The following is a 17,813-nucleotide window of genomic DNA, read 5'->3' as shown; positions in this document are numbered from 1 at the left end:
TTACATTATTGTGTTACTTATACCTTGTACAATTTTCATTTCATCAGAACCTAATCTTTTGTTTGTCAGATTTATCTTGAAAAATCATGTAGAGTTATTAGCTAGTCAGATAGATAGAAAGGTACAGATAGGTATAAAGGTCACATAGGTAAAGAAAGATCCAAAAGGTGTAAACTGGGAGTTATCAGCACTGTTTCACCCTTCACTCTTATTTTTGAGTGCTCTGGGTTTGGGCTCTTTTTCAGCTGAACCCTGTAACGAGGCCCACTGACCTTCAAGGACCACCTGCACAAAGTCTTGAGCGGACAGCTTATCCTTGCGCACAAAGCACTGGTATGCACCCCCGTCACTTTTGACCATGTGATCCATTATAAGGTTTTCGTGGTTGATCCCTGTGATCCTCACATTTTTTCCAGGGTTGAGGATTTCACCATTTCGGTACCAGGAGAGTTCCTGGTCCTCACTTCCTGTTACGCTGCAGGACAAGGAAACCTGGCTACCCACGCTGCTTTTAACTTTCCTGGGGCTGATGGTAGCTTTCAGGGGCTCTGGAGATTTTGGTAAGAGAGAAAAAAAGAAGGTAAAAAATATCATACATGTAGTAGCATTTCAACAACATGGTGAACTTCTGACAAGGCAAGTGCATCACACCCCACAAAGTCTCACACTCAGGGTTCTGTTGGGTGCCACATGTAGTCTAGAAGGACACTCTGCTATTTTTTTCTGGACTTCTCTCTCTATGTAGCAAATAGACCAATACTGGTCAAATTGCTTTCTCAGTGAAAATGTGTGCATATTAACCTGTTGACAGTAAGAAATGTAATGTTCTGCACACAAGGAAGGACAGAAATATTTGAATATTTACACCCCATTTGCCTTGTCTCAAGGTGGCATGACTGATTTTGTCCTAGGCCATTCTCACACACATATACTCACTCACATCACTAATGTGGCTTACCCTGGGCCAGTAACAGCTGTAAGAAAACAGGTGTCATTAGAAGTTGTGACCATAAAACAGTTTTGTTTGTTTGTTTGCTTGCTTGTTTGTTTAAAATTAGGCTAACTGGTTGGGGCAGGGTTGGAAATCTCATTCGTGGATTTCCTATATTTTCATTCAACAAACTCTATTCAAGTTAGCAAGCACTTATTAAACATCTGTACACCAAGGACAGGATTAAAATCACAGGTGAGATAAAAATGAACATCTGGCACAACTAGCATGTGCCATAAAGTTAGCAAACATCTTTTGTATATTATTTAAGTCAGTCTTCCCATAATCCTGCAAGCTTTGTGTTATTGTCTCCATTTTGCAGAAGAAGCAATGGTTATTCAGAAAAATTAACTAACCAAATCCACTAAATAGGTAAATAGAAAAAACCAGTTTCTTTTATCCCAGTTATTCCTACTGCTCATGTCACCACATTGTGAAGTCTTTGGTTCTAAAGAATTTAGGCTTCAGTGCTCGCTCCGGCAGCACATATACTAAAATTGGAATGATACAGAGAAGATTAGCATGGCCCCTGCACAAGGAGACAATGAATAAAAAAAAAATTAAAAAAAAAAAAGAAAAGAAAAGAATTTAGGCTTCCAGGTGGGTAAGACAACTACTAGAATAAATATAGAAATCAATAAAGTCTCTTGGAGACATATAATATATGGCAGAGAATCAACAGAAAGTCCTGGTTTATCAAGCACGGGTAGAGGTGTGGCCAGAGGGCACTGTGGACTGGGGCATGCCTGAGTCAGGGCCTGAAGCACAGCTCCACCTCAGGAGGAGGGTCTGATCAGTGTGGATGCAACATAAGGTCTCTGACGGGGATTAGTGGAAGAAAAATGACAAAGGCAGTCTGGGATAAGATTGCAAAGAGCCTCTAGACTTTCTAGAATTTTTAGTAAGTGAGTTTTATAGTCAAGCACATTTTTAGAATTGATTGATCATATTGTGTTGGACAAATGAGAGTGGGAAAACTGGTCAGGAAAGAGACATTGCAAATGTGCTGCTGAGGCACTGAATTCAGGCTCAATCTAAGACAAAGAGGAGCTGAGAAACACCAAGGTACAACCTCGAGGACTGGATAGGATTTGGGCATAGAAGAAGCTTAAAGAGAACCAAGGTTTTATAATTTGCATTTGGAGGTGACTCAAGGGGGAATGATGTCTGGAATAACAAGGAGAGCCTTTTACAAGGTAGAGGTGGTGGAGAGTTTGGTTTGTGACATTGCTCTTTGGAAGTGCCAGATAAACACCTGATATAAAATTGGGAAACATACTCCACTGACACTCAAAGAAGCAGCAGAGGCTAAACATTTACATACAGGGTGATTTTCAGAGGGGAGGAATTTGAAGCCACAAGAATAAGAGAGAACACCAAAGGAAAAGAGAAGAGATCGAATAGAGGAGGGCTCTGATTTGGAGCCCAAGAAATTGTTCCTTGTCAAGAGAGAAGACAGAAAAAACAAAAGAACAGTCAGAAAGGAGGATGGGAATGTTTGAGAACCAGTGCTAATGTGGCAGATGCATACAATGATGGAAACACACTCAAAATTAAGACTTTTCCACAAATGACTTTCAAAACGTAGTCATGATAAATACTTTTACCAAGAAAGCATTAGAATGCTCTGAGTTGAGCAGAAGATGGGGGTAAGGGGGATGAGAAATGTCTTAGGGGAAGGACATTGCATTAATATTAGAAAGATAGAAAGTTTTAGATATTCAAGTATTTGAAACCCACCTTTGATGACTTGCAGTCAGGAAAGGAATTGGGTTTGTACAAAGAATAGGAAGAAGTTACATTTAGCAGGTGTATATATATATGTGTGTGTGTGTGTGTGTGTGTGTATGTGTGTGTGTGTGTGTGTATTTTTTTTTTAAGAAAAACTATGGGAAATATGACCAGGCAGTTTCACTTGAGATGTTTTTGATGATTCCTGAATTAGAAACTTTATTCAACAGAAAATAGGGAACTATAAAACATGTGTTACACAGAGGAGATTTTGAGCCTATGGGAATAATTCTTACTATTGCATAGTTTTATTACTTCATGCACAAAGTTCTTCAGCAATGAAAATATAAATGTGCAGGCATTATCCTCCATTTCTTCCTAACCTTGCTTAAGCAAGTTGGAATGATATTTGTGGGACTCACCCTTGGATATTTACTTTAAATATATTCTCTTGGGCTGGGATTGTGCTAAAACAGTCTACACTCAGGGTGACACTGAAGAGCACTTCCATAAACAGGCATAGGGCTGGAAAACAGACAGCATAAGAAAATGCCTCCCTTTTAGGGTTGGACTCTTGTGATTCAGTTTGTTTAGTTCAGCCCACCAAATTGTGTCTCTATCTATCTATCTATCTATCTATCTATCTATCTATCTATCATCTATCATCTACCTAGCTAGCTATTAAACATTATATCTTGGCAACTAAGAGACATCTATTTGGACCAAAGTCTGGTAGTCTGCCCTGACTCTCTGATCTTGGGGCACTCATTTTGATTGGTGCCCACAGGAGTGATACTGAGGTGTTTAACTAGAGCAGAGTGCTCCCCACTGTGATCACACCCTTCTTCCTCTGAGTCTGCCTGCAGCAAGCATCCTTCTCCACACATCCCTCAAGACAGTCCCCGCAAATCAACTGCAGATTAAGCACATCCACCACACTTGGATGAAATGATCAATCATATCAAGTCTAAGTCCTCTGCTTGAATAATTTACAGCCCAACATTTCTGCTGATTATAGCCCCACTTAAGAATTTAAAGTAGCATCTGGAAACAGGGCAAGGGCAATCATTTTGATTTGACTGCGTGCTAGCACAACCTTGCCCCTCTTCTCTCAGTTTTCAGTGAGGCTGGCCATTCTTAATTCAATAGCTAGGTAATGTTATCTTGGGGCCAAATGGAAATCTTGGAATTTTGGGCATGGGAATCAGACAGACCTGAATTCAACTCTAAGCACCAAACTTCACCTGTATAACTTTGAGAAATTTTAGCCTCAATTTCCTCATCTGCAAAATGGGGCTAATATCTGTCTCAGCAGTACTTTGCTGTCGATCAATGAAATGCTACAGAGAAAGCCTGGAAGTCAGCTTGTAACAAGAGCTCCATCAATGGCAGCCAACATCACTGTTGCAAGTTACAGTCCAACTTACGTTTCACGTACAGGCGGCCTATCACCTTAGCAGTTCCGTATCTGTTGGACACTTCACACACATAGCTGCCTGAGTCTGAGGGACGACTGTTCTCAATAAGCAGCCCCGTCACAGTCTTCTGGAACCTTCCAGAAAGTTCCAGGGGCATGTTGTCTTTCAGCCAGCGGTAATCTGGCTCAGGGTGCCCAAGAGCTTTGCAAGGCAGCTCCACACGCTGCCCTGCCATGGCTTTGCGATGATCAAACCCATCCAGTATGGATGGGGCTGAGTTCGCTGGGTCTGCAGAAGGAAGAAAAACTCTTAGACACAGTGAAAGAAGAGAGCTGATGTGGTCATTTAGAATCATAGGACCTCATGCATTATTGAAATTCTATACATCATACCAGCTATTGATACAGATTCTTAAGGTTTTGTATATGAACATGAAAAGTCCTATTTATATAAAATTTCTTTTGTTCAGAATTTGCACAAATTTGAAGCAGAAAAGATTCTGCTTTTCACCCCCTACTAAATACTAAGAACTTCGGAATCGGCATGGTTCAATAGCAGTTGCTCTTCTAAGCCAAGAATTGGGTCTTCTTATAACCAGTGAAATGTTAGACCTCCCCTTTCAAGAGAGTGACAGTAACAGAAATAGTTGTTAAACATTAGTATACTTTATGTCACAAACAAGAATTTTACATACAGTTATTAAGTTGGGAAGTGTCTTAGTTACTTATTTCACAAACAGTGTTTGAACCCCAAGTCGGGAACCAGCCCAGAGTTAGGTACTGGAGATGCAATAGTGAGTGAATAAGACAGGAAGGATGCTCTCAGGAAGCTTACATTGTAGTTGGGTGTGTGTGTGTGTGTGTGTGTACAGCAGGAAATGTCTTAGTAAACAAATACATAAAGATAATTTAGTTCGTAGTAAGTGCAATGAAGAAAATAAATGGGTGACAAAGTGAGTGAAGGTGAATGTGTTGAGGTGACTTCAGGAATGGACTTCATGGACATCCTCTCTGAAATGATATCTGAGGTGAGAGGAAGACAGTCAAGGTATGGTAAAAATTGACTGGTTAAAACAAAAAAGATGCTTGTGGATTATCAATGATATTATTACCCTGTTATTAAAAACTTACAATAAATGACTAGCTGTTCTACTAAGTGATGTTTGACCTGCACTATAATCTTGAGCCAAATAAGGAAAAAGACAAGATGTTCTTAAGATCTGGGGCAGTGGACACCACTCAGCTCAACATCCAAGCTTGCTTGTAGGAGGTAATATTTTCAGGGATTACCATGGAGAATGTAAAATAGAGATCCTCAATTGGATGTTAAAAATAAAACTTAATAATCCCTTGCCAGTAGCTTAGTTGGTTAGAGCAGTGGTCCCCAACCTTTTATGGGCCACAGACCAGTTTAATGTCAGAAAATATTTTCACAGACCAGCCTTTAGGGTGGGACAGATAAATGTATCATGTGACCGAGACAAGTGTCAAGGTGAGTCTTAGACGGACGTAACAGAGGGAATCTGGTCATTTAAAAAAAATAAAACATTGTTCAGACTTAAATATAAATAAAATGGAAATAATGTAAGTTATTTATTCTTTCTCTGTGGACTAGTACCAAATGGCCCACATACTGGTACCGGTCCGCAGCCCAGGGGTTAGGGACCACTGGGTTAGAGTATCATCCCAATACACCAAGGTTGCCAGTTCGATACCCAGTCAGGGCACATACAAGAATCAATTAATGAGTGCATGGATTGTTGGAACAACAGATTGATGCTTTCCTCTCTCTCTTCCCTCTTCCCTTCTCATTGTAAAAATCAATTAAAATTATTAAAAAATAAAAATAAAACTCAATGACCTTCACTTGTCCTATCTTCTAATTCTTCCTGTTCAGAACAGCACAAGGCCATGTTGGTCTCCATGAGGACATTACAAAACAGATGTGGACTCCTGACACTGTCTTATCTTTGTCTTAGGAAACCACTACAGCTGTTTTGGTCCACCTGCAGATAACACCAAAGTAAAGGACTGGATATCCTCTCATCCAGTAAGAACCATTTAGAAAGATCTTTTTAAAATGCTGTGATTCCATAGCCAGCCACCAGGAGCAGACAGCAGGCACAGGACAAAATCTCTCAGCAGGAACTTCTGTGGCTTCCTGTTGCATCACAGAGATAGAACTCCTTGACCAGCCTGCAGCTCTTTTCACTTCTCTGGTGCCTCGGAGAACAATGTGAATGTTCTCATGGGATGTGAGGAGGGGACCTAACTCATCTCCTAAGGAATCTGTGAGAAAGTTTCCAGGACTCTTCTAGAGTCCCGTCATTCGTTAACTGAAGAATTATGTATTCCAGAATTGCACTCATGCACATGGTAGACCATGGGGCACTAGAGGGACTAGAGACATAAAAGGCCCCAAATACCAGGTATGGAGCCCTTGTCATACAAACATTACTGTTTCATGACACCTCCCGAAGGAAATCACAGACAAATTTCAAAAAGTGTTGTTTTAAAGAAGAAGTTACTTTCATATGCACTAAATAGTTAACAAAAGTTGTCATTTTGCTTGGAGTAGGAGGTAAGAGTCAGATAAGAGAAGGTGACACAAACCAGTTATCATTCTTCTCTGTGGGTTGGCTAATAAAACCTTTTTGCAGGACAAGCCCACAATCTCAGAAAAGACAAGGTTCTCACGTCCAATGCTAGCCATAAACAAAACAACACCCAATGATTGCACTTAAAATTTTTAATTCTCTTTCTCTGCCTGGCTTATTTCACTTAGTATAATAGTCTCCAGGTCCATCCATGCTGTTGCAAAAGGTAAGATTTCCTTCTTTTTCACAGCCACATAGTATTCCATTGTGTATATGCACCACAGATCTTTAATCCACTCGTCCACTGATGGACATTTGGGCTGTTTCAAGATCTTGGATATTGTAAACAATGCTGCCATAAACATGGGGGTGCATTTCTTCTTTTGAATCAGTGATTTGGTGTTCTTAGGATATATTCCTAAAAGTGGGATAGCTGGGATCAAAGAAGGTAAAGGGATTCATGAAGTTATATATGTGTGTGTGTGTGTGTGTGTGTGCGCGCGCGCGCGCACGCGCATGTGTGTGTATACACATAACACAGAAATATAGATAGCAGGACAGCAAATCCTAGAGGGAAGGGGGAGGGTGTTGAAGGAAGGGGAGCAAGGGGGTATAAAGAGGAACACGGGGGTAGGGGTGAGGGAGTTATATTCGGTGGGACACTTGAATCCATGTAAACACAATAAATTAAAATTAATAAAAAGTAAAGAAAAAGAGAGAGACAGGGAAAATAAAAATACATATTAACCATATTTTTAAATAAATAAAAAATATTATGTACTAAAAAAATTTTTAATTTTGCCTAAAACTAATTATTGATAGAAATTTCTCAAATATATTCAAGATAGTGTTGTATAATTCTAGTAGAGTCTTAGCTCATACTACTTACAAATATTAACACAGAATAATAGATCATAGATCTAAATCTAAGAGCTAAAACTATAACACTTTTAGAAGAAAATATTGGAAAAAATAAGTGTGACCTTGGATTTGATAGAATTCTTAGACACAACATGATAAACATAAGCTGCAAAAAAATCAATATATTAAACTTCATCAAAATTAAAATATTTTACACTTTCAAAGATACCATTTAAAAGAAAAAAAGAGAAGTGATCTACTGGGAAAATATATTTTCAAATTATATTTCTGATAATGACCTTATATCCAAAAAAATATAAAGAACTCTTACAACTCTATTTGAAGAAACAATCCAATTAAAAAATGGGCAATATATTCAATGAGATATGTCATCAAAGAAGAGCGACAAATGATAATACACACATGGAAAAACACATCATTAGCCAGTAGGGAAATGCAAATTCAAACCACAGTGAGCTACTACTTCACATCCACTAGGATGACTACATCCAAAAACACACAGAGTAAGTGGTGGTGAGGGTATGGGAAATAAACTGGAGCCCTTATACATTGCTGATGGGATGTGAAATGGGCAGCCACTTTGGAGGACAGTTAGGCAGTTTCTTAAAATGTTAAACTTCAGTTTACTATAAAGCCCATAAGTTCCCCTCCTAGGTATCTCATCTAGACAAATGAAAACCTATGATTACTCAAAGATTTGTACACTAATGTTCACAGCATGCTTCTTCATAATAGCCAAACAATGAAAATAATGTAAATGTCCATCATTTAGTGAATAGATAAGCAAAATGTGTGTGTGTGTGTATATATATATGTATATATATATATATGTATATATATATACAGTATATATGTTGATACTGACAAATATTACAACATGGATGAACCTCGAAAGATTGTGGTAAAGAAGCCTGATATATAGTCACATACTGTATGATTCAATTTACATAAAATATTCAGAATTGCAACCTGTAGAGACATCAGTAGATTTGCAGCTGCCTTGTGCTGGGGAGGGAAACTGAAATTGAGTGCAGAGACAGCAGGGATCTTTATGGATGATGGCAATGGTATAGAATAAAATTATAGTGATAGTTGCACAACGTTACACATTTTACTGAAATCATTGAATTGGATACTTAAAATGGGCAAAGTTTATAATTGGTAAATTAAATCTCAATAAAACTATTTACAAAAAAGGAAGGCACATTTCTGGTATATTTAAAGTACACACTTTAAACAATGCTTGAGACCTGCTCTCATGGTAATATTTGGTCCTATGTACATAGAACTGGTACAACCAAACAACAGCACTGTATTTAATTTTCATCATTTAATCTTCAAATGTTTTGTCTACATTTTTAGTTTCTATTACCAAAATTTGCAAGCTTACAGAAAGTCAGCAAAATAATACAATACATCCCATACATTCATCACCCAGACTCAAAAGTCATCAATATTTATTTTATTATTTTATTCTTCATCTATTTTTAGGTCATCTTTGCTTTTGGTGTTGACATACTTGAGTTTAATCACAGAACCTATGTTATCACTATACCATTAGTATGTTTCTCTAATAAAAATGAGTTTCCTTATGTAACCAAAATGCCAACATTGCACAACTGTAAAACTAAATCCTTGGTATTATCTATTGTCTATTCTATATTCATTTTTTTCTGATGAGCTAAAAATGTTTATTGTTATTGTTATTATTAGAACTGAGGTAATTAAGTCAGGATTGTTCTGCAGTTAACATTTTGTTGCTATTTCTCTTGAGTCCCTTTAATCCAGAGCAGATATACCTTTTTCCCCCTCAATGACTTTGATGTATTGAAGAAACCAGGTGAGTTGTCTACAGGGAATCCCACCTTCTGAATTTGTTTCTTCATAGCTGTCATTGAATTTGTCCCTGTATTTCCATATTTCTTATAAACTGAAATTTACTTCTAATGGGTTGATTAGATAACTTCAACCTTTTTTCTTTCTCTTTGCATCCACATAATGTGTGGTTTTCCCACACTTAGTGCTGTTAAATTGATCATCAAGTTCATGTGATAATGTTCATCTTAATTAGTTTATTAGGAGTTGAAATGGTGATTTTCTAATTTTCTTTTTCACTTTCTGAACTATAATTATTTAGTTATCCTAAAATACAATAGCTAAAGGAAAGGCAGGGAGAAATTTTAGTTGGTGCTCTAGTTACTGCTATGTAGACCAATGAGATTCTTAGTATTAGTTTTCTTATCATTAAATGTTTATGTGTATATGGAAGCATATACTTGTATGCACATATCTGTGCATAAGTGTATATTAAAATCATAGAAAACTCAAGAGATTTCTACACATTTAATGGTTATCAGTAAACTGCAATCAGTATTATTTTGGTATTCATCATACTGTTGATCAATAAGAGCCCTTTCAGAAGTTGGCTCCTGTATCATTTTGAGGAGACTTCATGGATATTTCAGGCTCACCTTATACATTTGCTGTCCCAGACCTATAATCCTCCATTCTTCCAAGGAGGCTTTATCCCTTTCAGTGGTACATGATATTTAAAGTACACTGTAATTTCAGTGTTAGAGGTGCTTGCTGTTATTGGTTGCCATTGTTTCCAGTAGAAAGTCCTTGAAAATACATATTTAAAAAGAAAACTATACAAAAACAAGTGTGTACTGATAGTTTGCATAGAAGTTTGACATTTCAATGCTTTTACTTTAATTCTTTAATTTGAAGTTTTTTTCTTACACTGGAAGTCTTGGTTTTGAATAAAAATAACATAAACATAATTATTTCCATCCTCTCCTATTTATCTCCCACTAGAAATATAAATAAATATAATTTTCAAAAAATTTAATAATAGGCCCTGGCCGGTTGGCTCAGCGGTAGAGCGTCGGCCTAGCGTGCGGAGGACCCGGGTTCGATTCCCTGCCAGGACACACAGGAGAGGCGCCCATTTGCTTCTCCACCCCTCCGCCGCGCTTTCCTCTCTGTCTCTCTCTTCCCCTCCCGCAGCCAAGGCTCCATTGGAGCAAAGATGGCCCGGGCGCTGGGGATGGCTCTGTGGCCTCTGCCTCAGGTGCTAGAGTGGCTCTGGTCGCAACATGGCGACGCCCCAGAGGGGCAGAACATCACCCCCTGGTGGGCAGAGCGTCGCTCCTGGTGAGCGTGCTGGGTGGATCCCGGTCGGGGCGCATGCGGGAGTCTGTCTGACTGTCTCTCCCCGTTTCCAGCTTCAGAAAAATGAAAAAAAAAAATTTAATAATAATATTTTTACAAATATAGTTTTCAAAAAAGAGTTCTAATAATATTTAAAAAAATAAGGCAACCAAATGAACTTAAAAGACTTATTTTAAGCTGTATTTATCTTTAGAATACATTTGTTATAGCTATATCATCAAAATTATATCTTAGAGTTACTAGAAATAATTATTTTTTATATTTGGTAATTTTAATAGTTGATATGCAGTTACATTCATTTGCTTCAGCGTAATTTTCATTTTTAACACTAACTTTTTAAATATTTCAAAATATCAACAATATACATGATTTTAAAGTTGAAACTATGTATTATAACAAGATATATTCAAATAAATATTTATATCCAAGTCCCTTCTGCTATTTAGCCTAGAGGCAAACAATTTTATTAGTTTTTAATTTATCCTTCCAATTGCCTTTTCACAACTATAATTAGATCCATACATATATTCTTCTACCATCTTTACATAAAAGACAGTATATATACTTTATATACAGTTCTCACCTCCCTTTTTTCATTTAACAATATATCCTGGAGATTACCCCACTTCAGTAACAGAGAGCATCCTCATTCCTTTTTGTGTCTGTATGTTACTCTCCATTCAGTATCTTCCCCCTAATTTATGTGATTATCCCCTATTGATAGATATTAAAGTTGTTTCTAAGGTTTTGCTAATTTAAGAAATTCTTTGATTAGTAACTTTGTGCGTGAGGCACTCTTTTGCCATACCATCATTGGGAAAGTTTTCTAGGTCAATTGCTCAAAGAATAAATTCATGTGCAACTTTATTAATGTTGATAATTATTCTGCTTGGGGCAGGGAATGATGTATTATTTTAAAACTTCAGAGAGACTGATCAAGAAGGGCAGGGGAAGGCAAAACCCAGCAGTTAGGAATGCAAAAAGGATGTCACCACAGCACTAGTAATGCAAGGTCAGCTTGATTAAACTTACTACTTGGGTGACATGAAGGTGTGCATTCGTCCTGGGAGGACAGTTCCATTTCTGTTTCCCTCTGATTCTTAGAGAATAGTCCTTTGACATTTCAATCCAAAGCATAATCATGCTCTACAGTGATGGGACCTAAATGACAATTTTTGTGCTCTGACCCAGCTCAGCTTTCAGAAGAGTGCCTCACTGGCTTGGGCTCTCATCTGTCTCCCCTAGAATCGCTCCTACTGGAAAAACTGCTCTCAATTCCAGACTAACTTCTTGCCACTGTTTTCTTCTGTATTTTGACCCAGTGATTTTTCACATTAGCTCCTAACAACTTCAAGAACATGTTTTTCACACACTTAAACAGCCTTTCTAGCTGTCCTCAGAGGAGGACACAACTGGTTTGAATAACCCAGTCCTAGTATAAAACTTTGTTTTATTGACTTTTTAAAGAAGACATGTGTATTATTTACTTTTACTGTGTTTTTTAAATCTGTTTTCTATTCTATTAATCTATTTACAATGATCTGTTAGTAGTAACTTGAACTTATTGCCTGGATGCTCAAATGACTTATTCTTCATATTTACAGTTCATAAGTTTTATTAGAATGCAGTGCATGCTCACCATCCTGAGTCCATCTCCTCAGGCACCCAGCACTCTGAGGTTTCTACATGTAGCCATCTGTATTCTTCAGCTACAGGAAATGCTCCTGAATCATTGCTTTAAATACATATTTGAATACATTGCTTGATTTCTTTTCTTAAAAGACTCTAATTATACATTTTTTATCATCTTTTAGTCTTTGATATAGTTCTCTTAATGCATTTTTAATTTCATAACATTACTTTTTTTCTAATTTTTCCCTAAATTATGCCTTTTTTTGTTTATTTGTTTCCCAGGTTCATGCTGTTTGGCCATTCTATTTATGAGCTCTTTATTTCTGATTTATGCTGTTATTTCAAAGTGCTCAGTCATTTTCAAAAAATAAATTATAGTTTTCACATAATTTGTACCCACTATTTAAAATTACTTCTAATTTTCAAAACATTATTTGATTCATTTTTATCTTTGTTCTTGTAATAAAGTTATGGGAGGTTAAATCCTTTATCCTTTTTTCCATTTTAAAATGAGATAGGGTTCTTCATCAAGTAGGAGAAGCATCTCGCAGCAGAGGGTCAAACAGGCTTCCAGGTCCCCCCCCCCCAAAAAAAAGCATCACTAAAGTACTCAAAGTTTAGCCCATTTCTTAGAGCTACGCCTGCTTGGGGAGGGTTTCCACCTTAGCCATGTGTTACCTAGATCCCCACGTTAATGATTGATTTCCGAGGCAGTTGTCTTACTTTTCCACCTTATATTTTTCTTTTATAACATTATATGAGATGATTCCTCTAGGGCCTCCATACTACCTGAGCCTTTTCTCCCTGTCACTGTTAGAATTCTCTCTGGCTAATTTGGTTTTATAAATCCAGCAGCTCCTTCTGGCTGAGTATCTGTTCTTCACAAAGGAGTATTTTCTGAATATTTCCAATATATTAATATAATATTTGAGGCTGTAGACCACCACCAGACTGTGTGATCATTGTCAATTATGGCTTTTTGTACGTGTCTTCAACTCAGAGTCCACGCAGCTCTATCTACGTGTTGTGGTCCTTCTTAGACACATTTTCCCAGGTTTCTACTCAAAATATTGTCTTCTGCTTTTGGAGGTGAGTGCTTGTTGATTATTTTGCAGTTCTGTGAATATATGGTCATTCCAACAGGTCTTTTAACAGTTTCTGTGACACTGTTTCTGTCCCCTCCACCCCGGTCCTATTGCTGTCAGTAGTTTGTCTACACATACTCAAGAGTTTCTGGGGACTTCCATCACTTAGTTTTGTGAAGACATCAATCATGTGCTTTGTCTTTTATCATTCCATTTATTCTGTTTAACTTCAGTAGAAGTTTGGAATCATTAAAAATATTGCTATTAATATGTCTCCATCATGACCATGTGTATCCATGCATACATTTAAAAATGAACACAAATCTAATATAAAATAAAATTCATTTATCTTTTCTTTCAAAGCTTAGCATTTTCAAAGAGTAATCTGCACTCACTGTCTGCGTTCTCATCTTTCAGCATGAACAATTTTCCTTAACAGAGCCAACAATACATAATAACTGTAACAAGGGACAGAGTTACCACTGACATGAATAAAAATAGGTAAGAAAAATGCTTTCATGTTCAGAGAAGAAATCACTTAGTTCTGCCATGTTTCTGTGCGGAGCCTTAAAAGACCAGTGGGGTTCCGTTGTTTTGAAGGGATGAGAAAGGGAATCCAAACAGAGTGTTATCAGGGACAATCAGTAGGTGTCCAGGAGACAATGGTTTTAATTACTCCCCAATGTTGAACCACTTTGCATCATTTCTCCTTCACAAAGCATTGCTATAAACACAATTAAGATATCCATTGCACAGACCAATTTAACATTTTATAGGGCAAAGCTCAGATACTGTATTTTGCACGTGATTTTCTAATTCTGAGATGGACTTTTTATATTTCCAGAATACTCTGTGAAGTACTAATGCATCACTGTGTGCTTCCTTATATGACAGATGGGCCAATAATAAGGCAGTGGTGGAGATTATGCCAAAGATTGATATTTTTTCCAATGATAAATCCCTTTGAAGAAAGGACAAAGCTGGAATATTTATCAGAGTGGAATCAACTGCTCTCAGATTTCCTTTACTATAGAATAATTCTGGAAGGGTGTGGGAAAGCATGAATATATCTTTATTTTTATTTATTTATTTATTTTCATTTTTCCGAAGCTGGAAACGGGGAGGCAGTCAGACAGACTCCTGCATGCACCCGACCGGGATCCACCAGGGGGCGATGCTTTGCCCCTCTGGGGCGTCTCTCTGTTGCATCCAGAGCCATTCTAGTGCCTGAGGCAGAGGCCACAGAGCCATCCCCAGCGCCCGGGCCATCTTTGCTCCAATGGAGCCTCGCTGCGGGAGGGGAAGAGAGAGACAGAGAGGAAGGAGAAGGGGAGGGGTGGAGAAGCAAATGGGCGCCTCTCCTGTGTGCCCTGGCTGGGAATCGAACCCGGGACTCCTGCATGCCAGGCCGATGCTCTACTGCTGAGCCAACCAGCCAGGGCCTATATCTTTAAATATGGATAATTTCCTCCCAATATTTCAGGCATAATATGTGAACCAAGAGCTATGTTCATTCCATATGACTCTGCTCTTCTCCCTCAGTATTGCTGGGTGGGAGGTACTGTGGTACTGGTTGGCATTGTCAAGGACAGAGCACACAAATATATATGGTGAAGAAGTATTGTTCTCCAAAGAGAAATCACATTGGGCCCAAGGAATATGGAATTTCACAAAATGTGAAATGATTTCACTTGGAATATCTATATATGTACTGTACTTTACTCGTATTGGTTTCAAAAACTTTCAGTTGAACAAATATTTGGGGGGGAAGAAACCCCGAAGGCTTCATTTGTGTTATGACTTTCACAACACAGGTTGAGCCATCTCAGGACACTAATGAATGCAGAGTGGCAACGGTGCACGCAGCCTGGACCAGCTTTTACCTGATACGAACAGTCTGGCACTGTTGCTCTGCCTCGTCTCCCCTGTGTATCTGTGTCGCGTGATGCAGCGGTAGTTATACAATCCATCTTCATTCTGTACATCTTTAATATACAAGGCTCCCGTGGATGTGATGAGAAATCTAGATCCTGCAAGAGAGGGACCAAAACAATCTGGTCAAATCAACCAAGTCATTGAACAACTGTTGTCACTTGAAGAAACCACATGCAAAGGATAATACAATAATAATAATAGCTCTGTGTGTGCATTAATTTAAGTGTCCAAATTATTTTAAAATTTTAATAGTCTAAATTAGTAGTTTTTAGGAAGTATGTTGCACCATAATATATACTTAGAAAATGTAATGCCATAAATTATTTTTTTAGGTCTCGGTCATGTACATGTATTGCAGCAACAGAGCTGGCATATAATTGGTAGATAACTAATTTAGTGAATTTTCTTTGACCATACTTATTTTAGCATGTGACAGATTAAGGGAATATTAACTTTCTTTTGCAAATTTTTACCTCCTGTAAGTATAAACTTTTGCCTTAGTTTGAAGTATTTTAAAACACACACACACACACACACATACACACAAATCAAGCAATAAAATATTCCACAAACTTCCCAGGAAACACTATTTAATTTTCCCATAACAATAACCAACACTTATTGCTACATTTTAAGACAAAGGTCAAATCTTCTTAGAGTCAGTGTTTTAGAGTACTTTGATTATCTTTTTAAAATTTTTATTGAATTTATTGGGGGTGACATTGGTTAATAAAATCATATAGTTTTCATGCTATTTCTTTATTACTACTCAAATAATTGACAATAATTTTTTTCACCTCAGGGAGAAAACAGCTACACTCAGCCATTCCTTTCCCCTTCTCCCCCCTTTTTTTTTTGACAGAGACAGAGAGTCAGAGAGAGGGACAGATAGGGACAGATAGACAGGAAGGGAGAGAGATGAGAAGCATCAATTCTTTGTTGTGACATTGCTTTCTCATATGTGCCTTGACTGGGGAGGGGGACTAGAGCAGAGCAAGTGACCCCTTGCTCAAGCCAGTGACCTTGGGCTCAAGCCAGCAACCTTGGGCTTCAAGCCAGTGATCTTTGTGCTCAAGCCAGCAACCATAGGGTCATGTCTATGATCCCAGGTTTAAGCTAGTGACCCTGTGCTCAAGCTGGTGAGTCCATACTCAAGCTGGATGAGCTTGTGCTCAAGTGTCCTTGGGGTTTCGAACCTAGGTCCTCCGTGTCCCAGTCCATCGCTCTATCCAGTGTGCCACCACCTGGTCAGGCAAGCCATTCTTCTTTCATATCAACATGGGACATAGTGTTCTCTGCATGACCTATGATTTTATAACTGCACCGAACCTCGTTTTCTTTACCCTGATATATTTTTTCCTTTTTTTTTTTTTGTATTTTTCTGAAGCTGGAAACAGAGAGAGACAGTCAGACAGACTCCCACATGCACCCGACCGGGATCCACCTGGCATGCCCACCAGGGGTGATGCTCTGCCCACCAGGGGCGATGCTCTGCCCCTCCGGGGCATCGCTCTGCCGCGACCAGAGCTACTCTAGCGCCTGGGGCAGAGACCAAGGAGCCATCCCCAGCACCCGGGCCATCTTTGCTCCAATGGAGCCTTGGCTGCGGGAGGGGAAGAGAGAGACAGAGAGGAAGGGGGGGGGTGGAGAAGCAGATGGGCGCTTCTCCTATGTGCCCTGGCCGGGAATTGAACCTGGGTCCCCCGCACGCCAGGCCGACGCTCTACCGCTGAGCCAACTGGCCAGGGCCTTTTTTTCCTTTTGATTCAAACCAGCCTCTTCAAACCTAAGAGTACCCTGCCTCACCTGCCTCACCCTCTCTTGAACATCTACTCCCTTAATGATGAAGTCCTCAGGACAATCACATTATGGTATCAAATAATCCTAGGAAAAAAGCCTAGGATTTATTGACCACAGAGGACGATAACATCCAGGCTTTTGTTGTGTTTCAGCTCCAGACCCAGGAAATTGGAAAGATCCCACCAACAAGATCCACATGAAAACAGGAAGAATGATTTCATGTCTGACATCAGGACTAGGTGTAGTGATCACCTACCTCTTACTCTAGCACCGACTTGACCCTAACCAGGACCTTAACTCCCTTATTCACCATGGTTAATGATTTCCCCCTATATAACCCATCCTCTGGAAGCCATCAGGGACCCAGATCTTTGAACTCATCTATGACTTTAGATGTGTTGCCATTTCTTTAAAAATAAATCTTTAATTTTTTGGCTGCAAACTCCTGTTGGCATTTGATTGGGATTTAATGCACACATGGGGATGAACCCTTTTAGTTCAGTAATAATATAAGCTTGTACAACTCTAGTTGTACAGAAATGACCATCATTTAGAGATAAATATCAGTG

General features: G+C 38.6%; 1 protein-coding gene and 1 non-coding gene across 2 annotated transcripts in view; one reads left to right on the top strand and one right to left on the bottom strand.

The window, feature by feature from the left end:
• Positions 1 to 17,813, bottom strand: part of DSCAM (DS cell adhesion molecule) — a 691,848-nt gene that overhangs the window by 255,550 nt on the left and 418,485 nt on the right. Inside the window, exons 4-6 of the mRNA XM_066259344.1 lie at positions 15,393 to 15,539; positions 4,150 to 4,428; positions 273 to 548 (exon numbers count right to left, since the gene is read on the bottom strand). Of these exons, the coding sequence (XP_066115441.1) occupies positions 273 to 548; positions 4,150 to 4,428; positions 15,393 to 15,539 (702 nt within the window). The remainder of the gene's footprint in view (positions 1 to 272; positions 549 to 4,149; positions 4,429 to 15,392; positions 15,540 to 17,813) is intronic.
• Positions 1,459 to 1,564, top strand: LOC136327946 (U6 spliceosomal RNA). The gene has a single exon (XR_010729999.1). It is a non-coding gene; the product is annotated as a U6 spliceosomal RNA (small nuclear RNA).

The sequence above is a fragment of the Saccopteryx bilineata genome, chromosome 2, assembly GCF_036850765.1.
Source record: "Saccopteryx bilineata isolate mSacBil1 chromosome 2, mSacBil1_pri_phased_curated, whole genome shotgun sequence".
Lineage (NCBI taxonomy): Eukaryota > Metazoa > Chordata > Mammalia > Chiroptera > Emballonuridae > Saccopteryx > Saccopteryx bilineata.
This window is presented reverse-complemented; position numbering and strand designations above follow the sequence as displayed.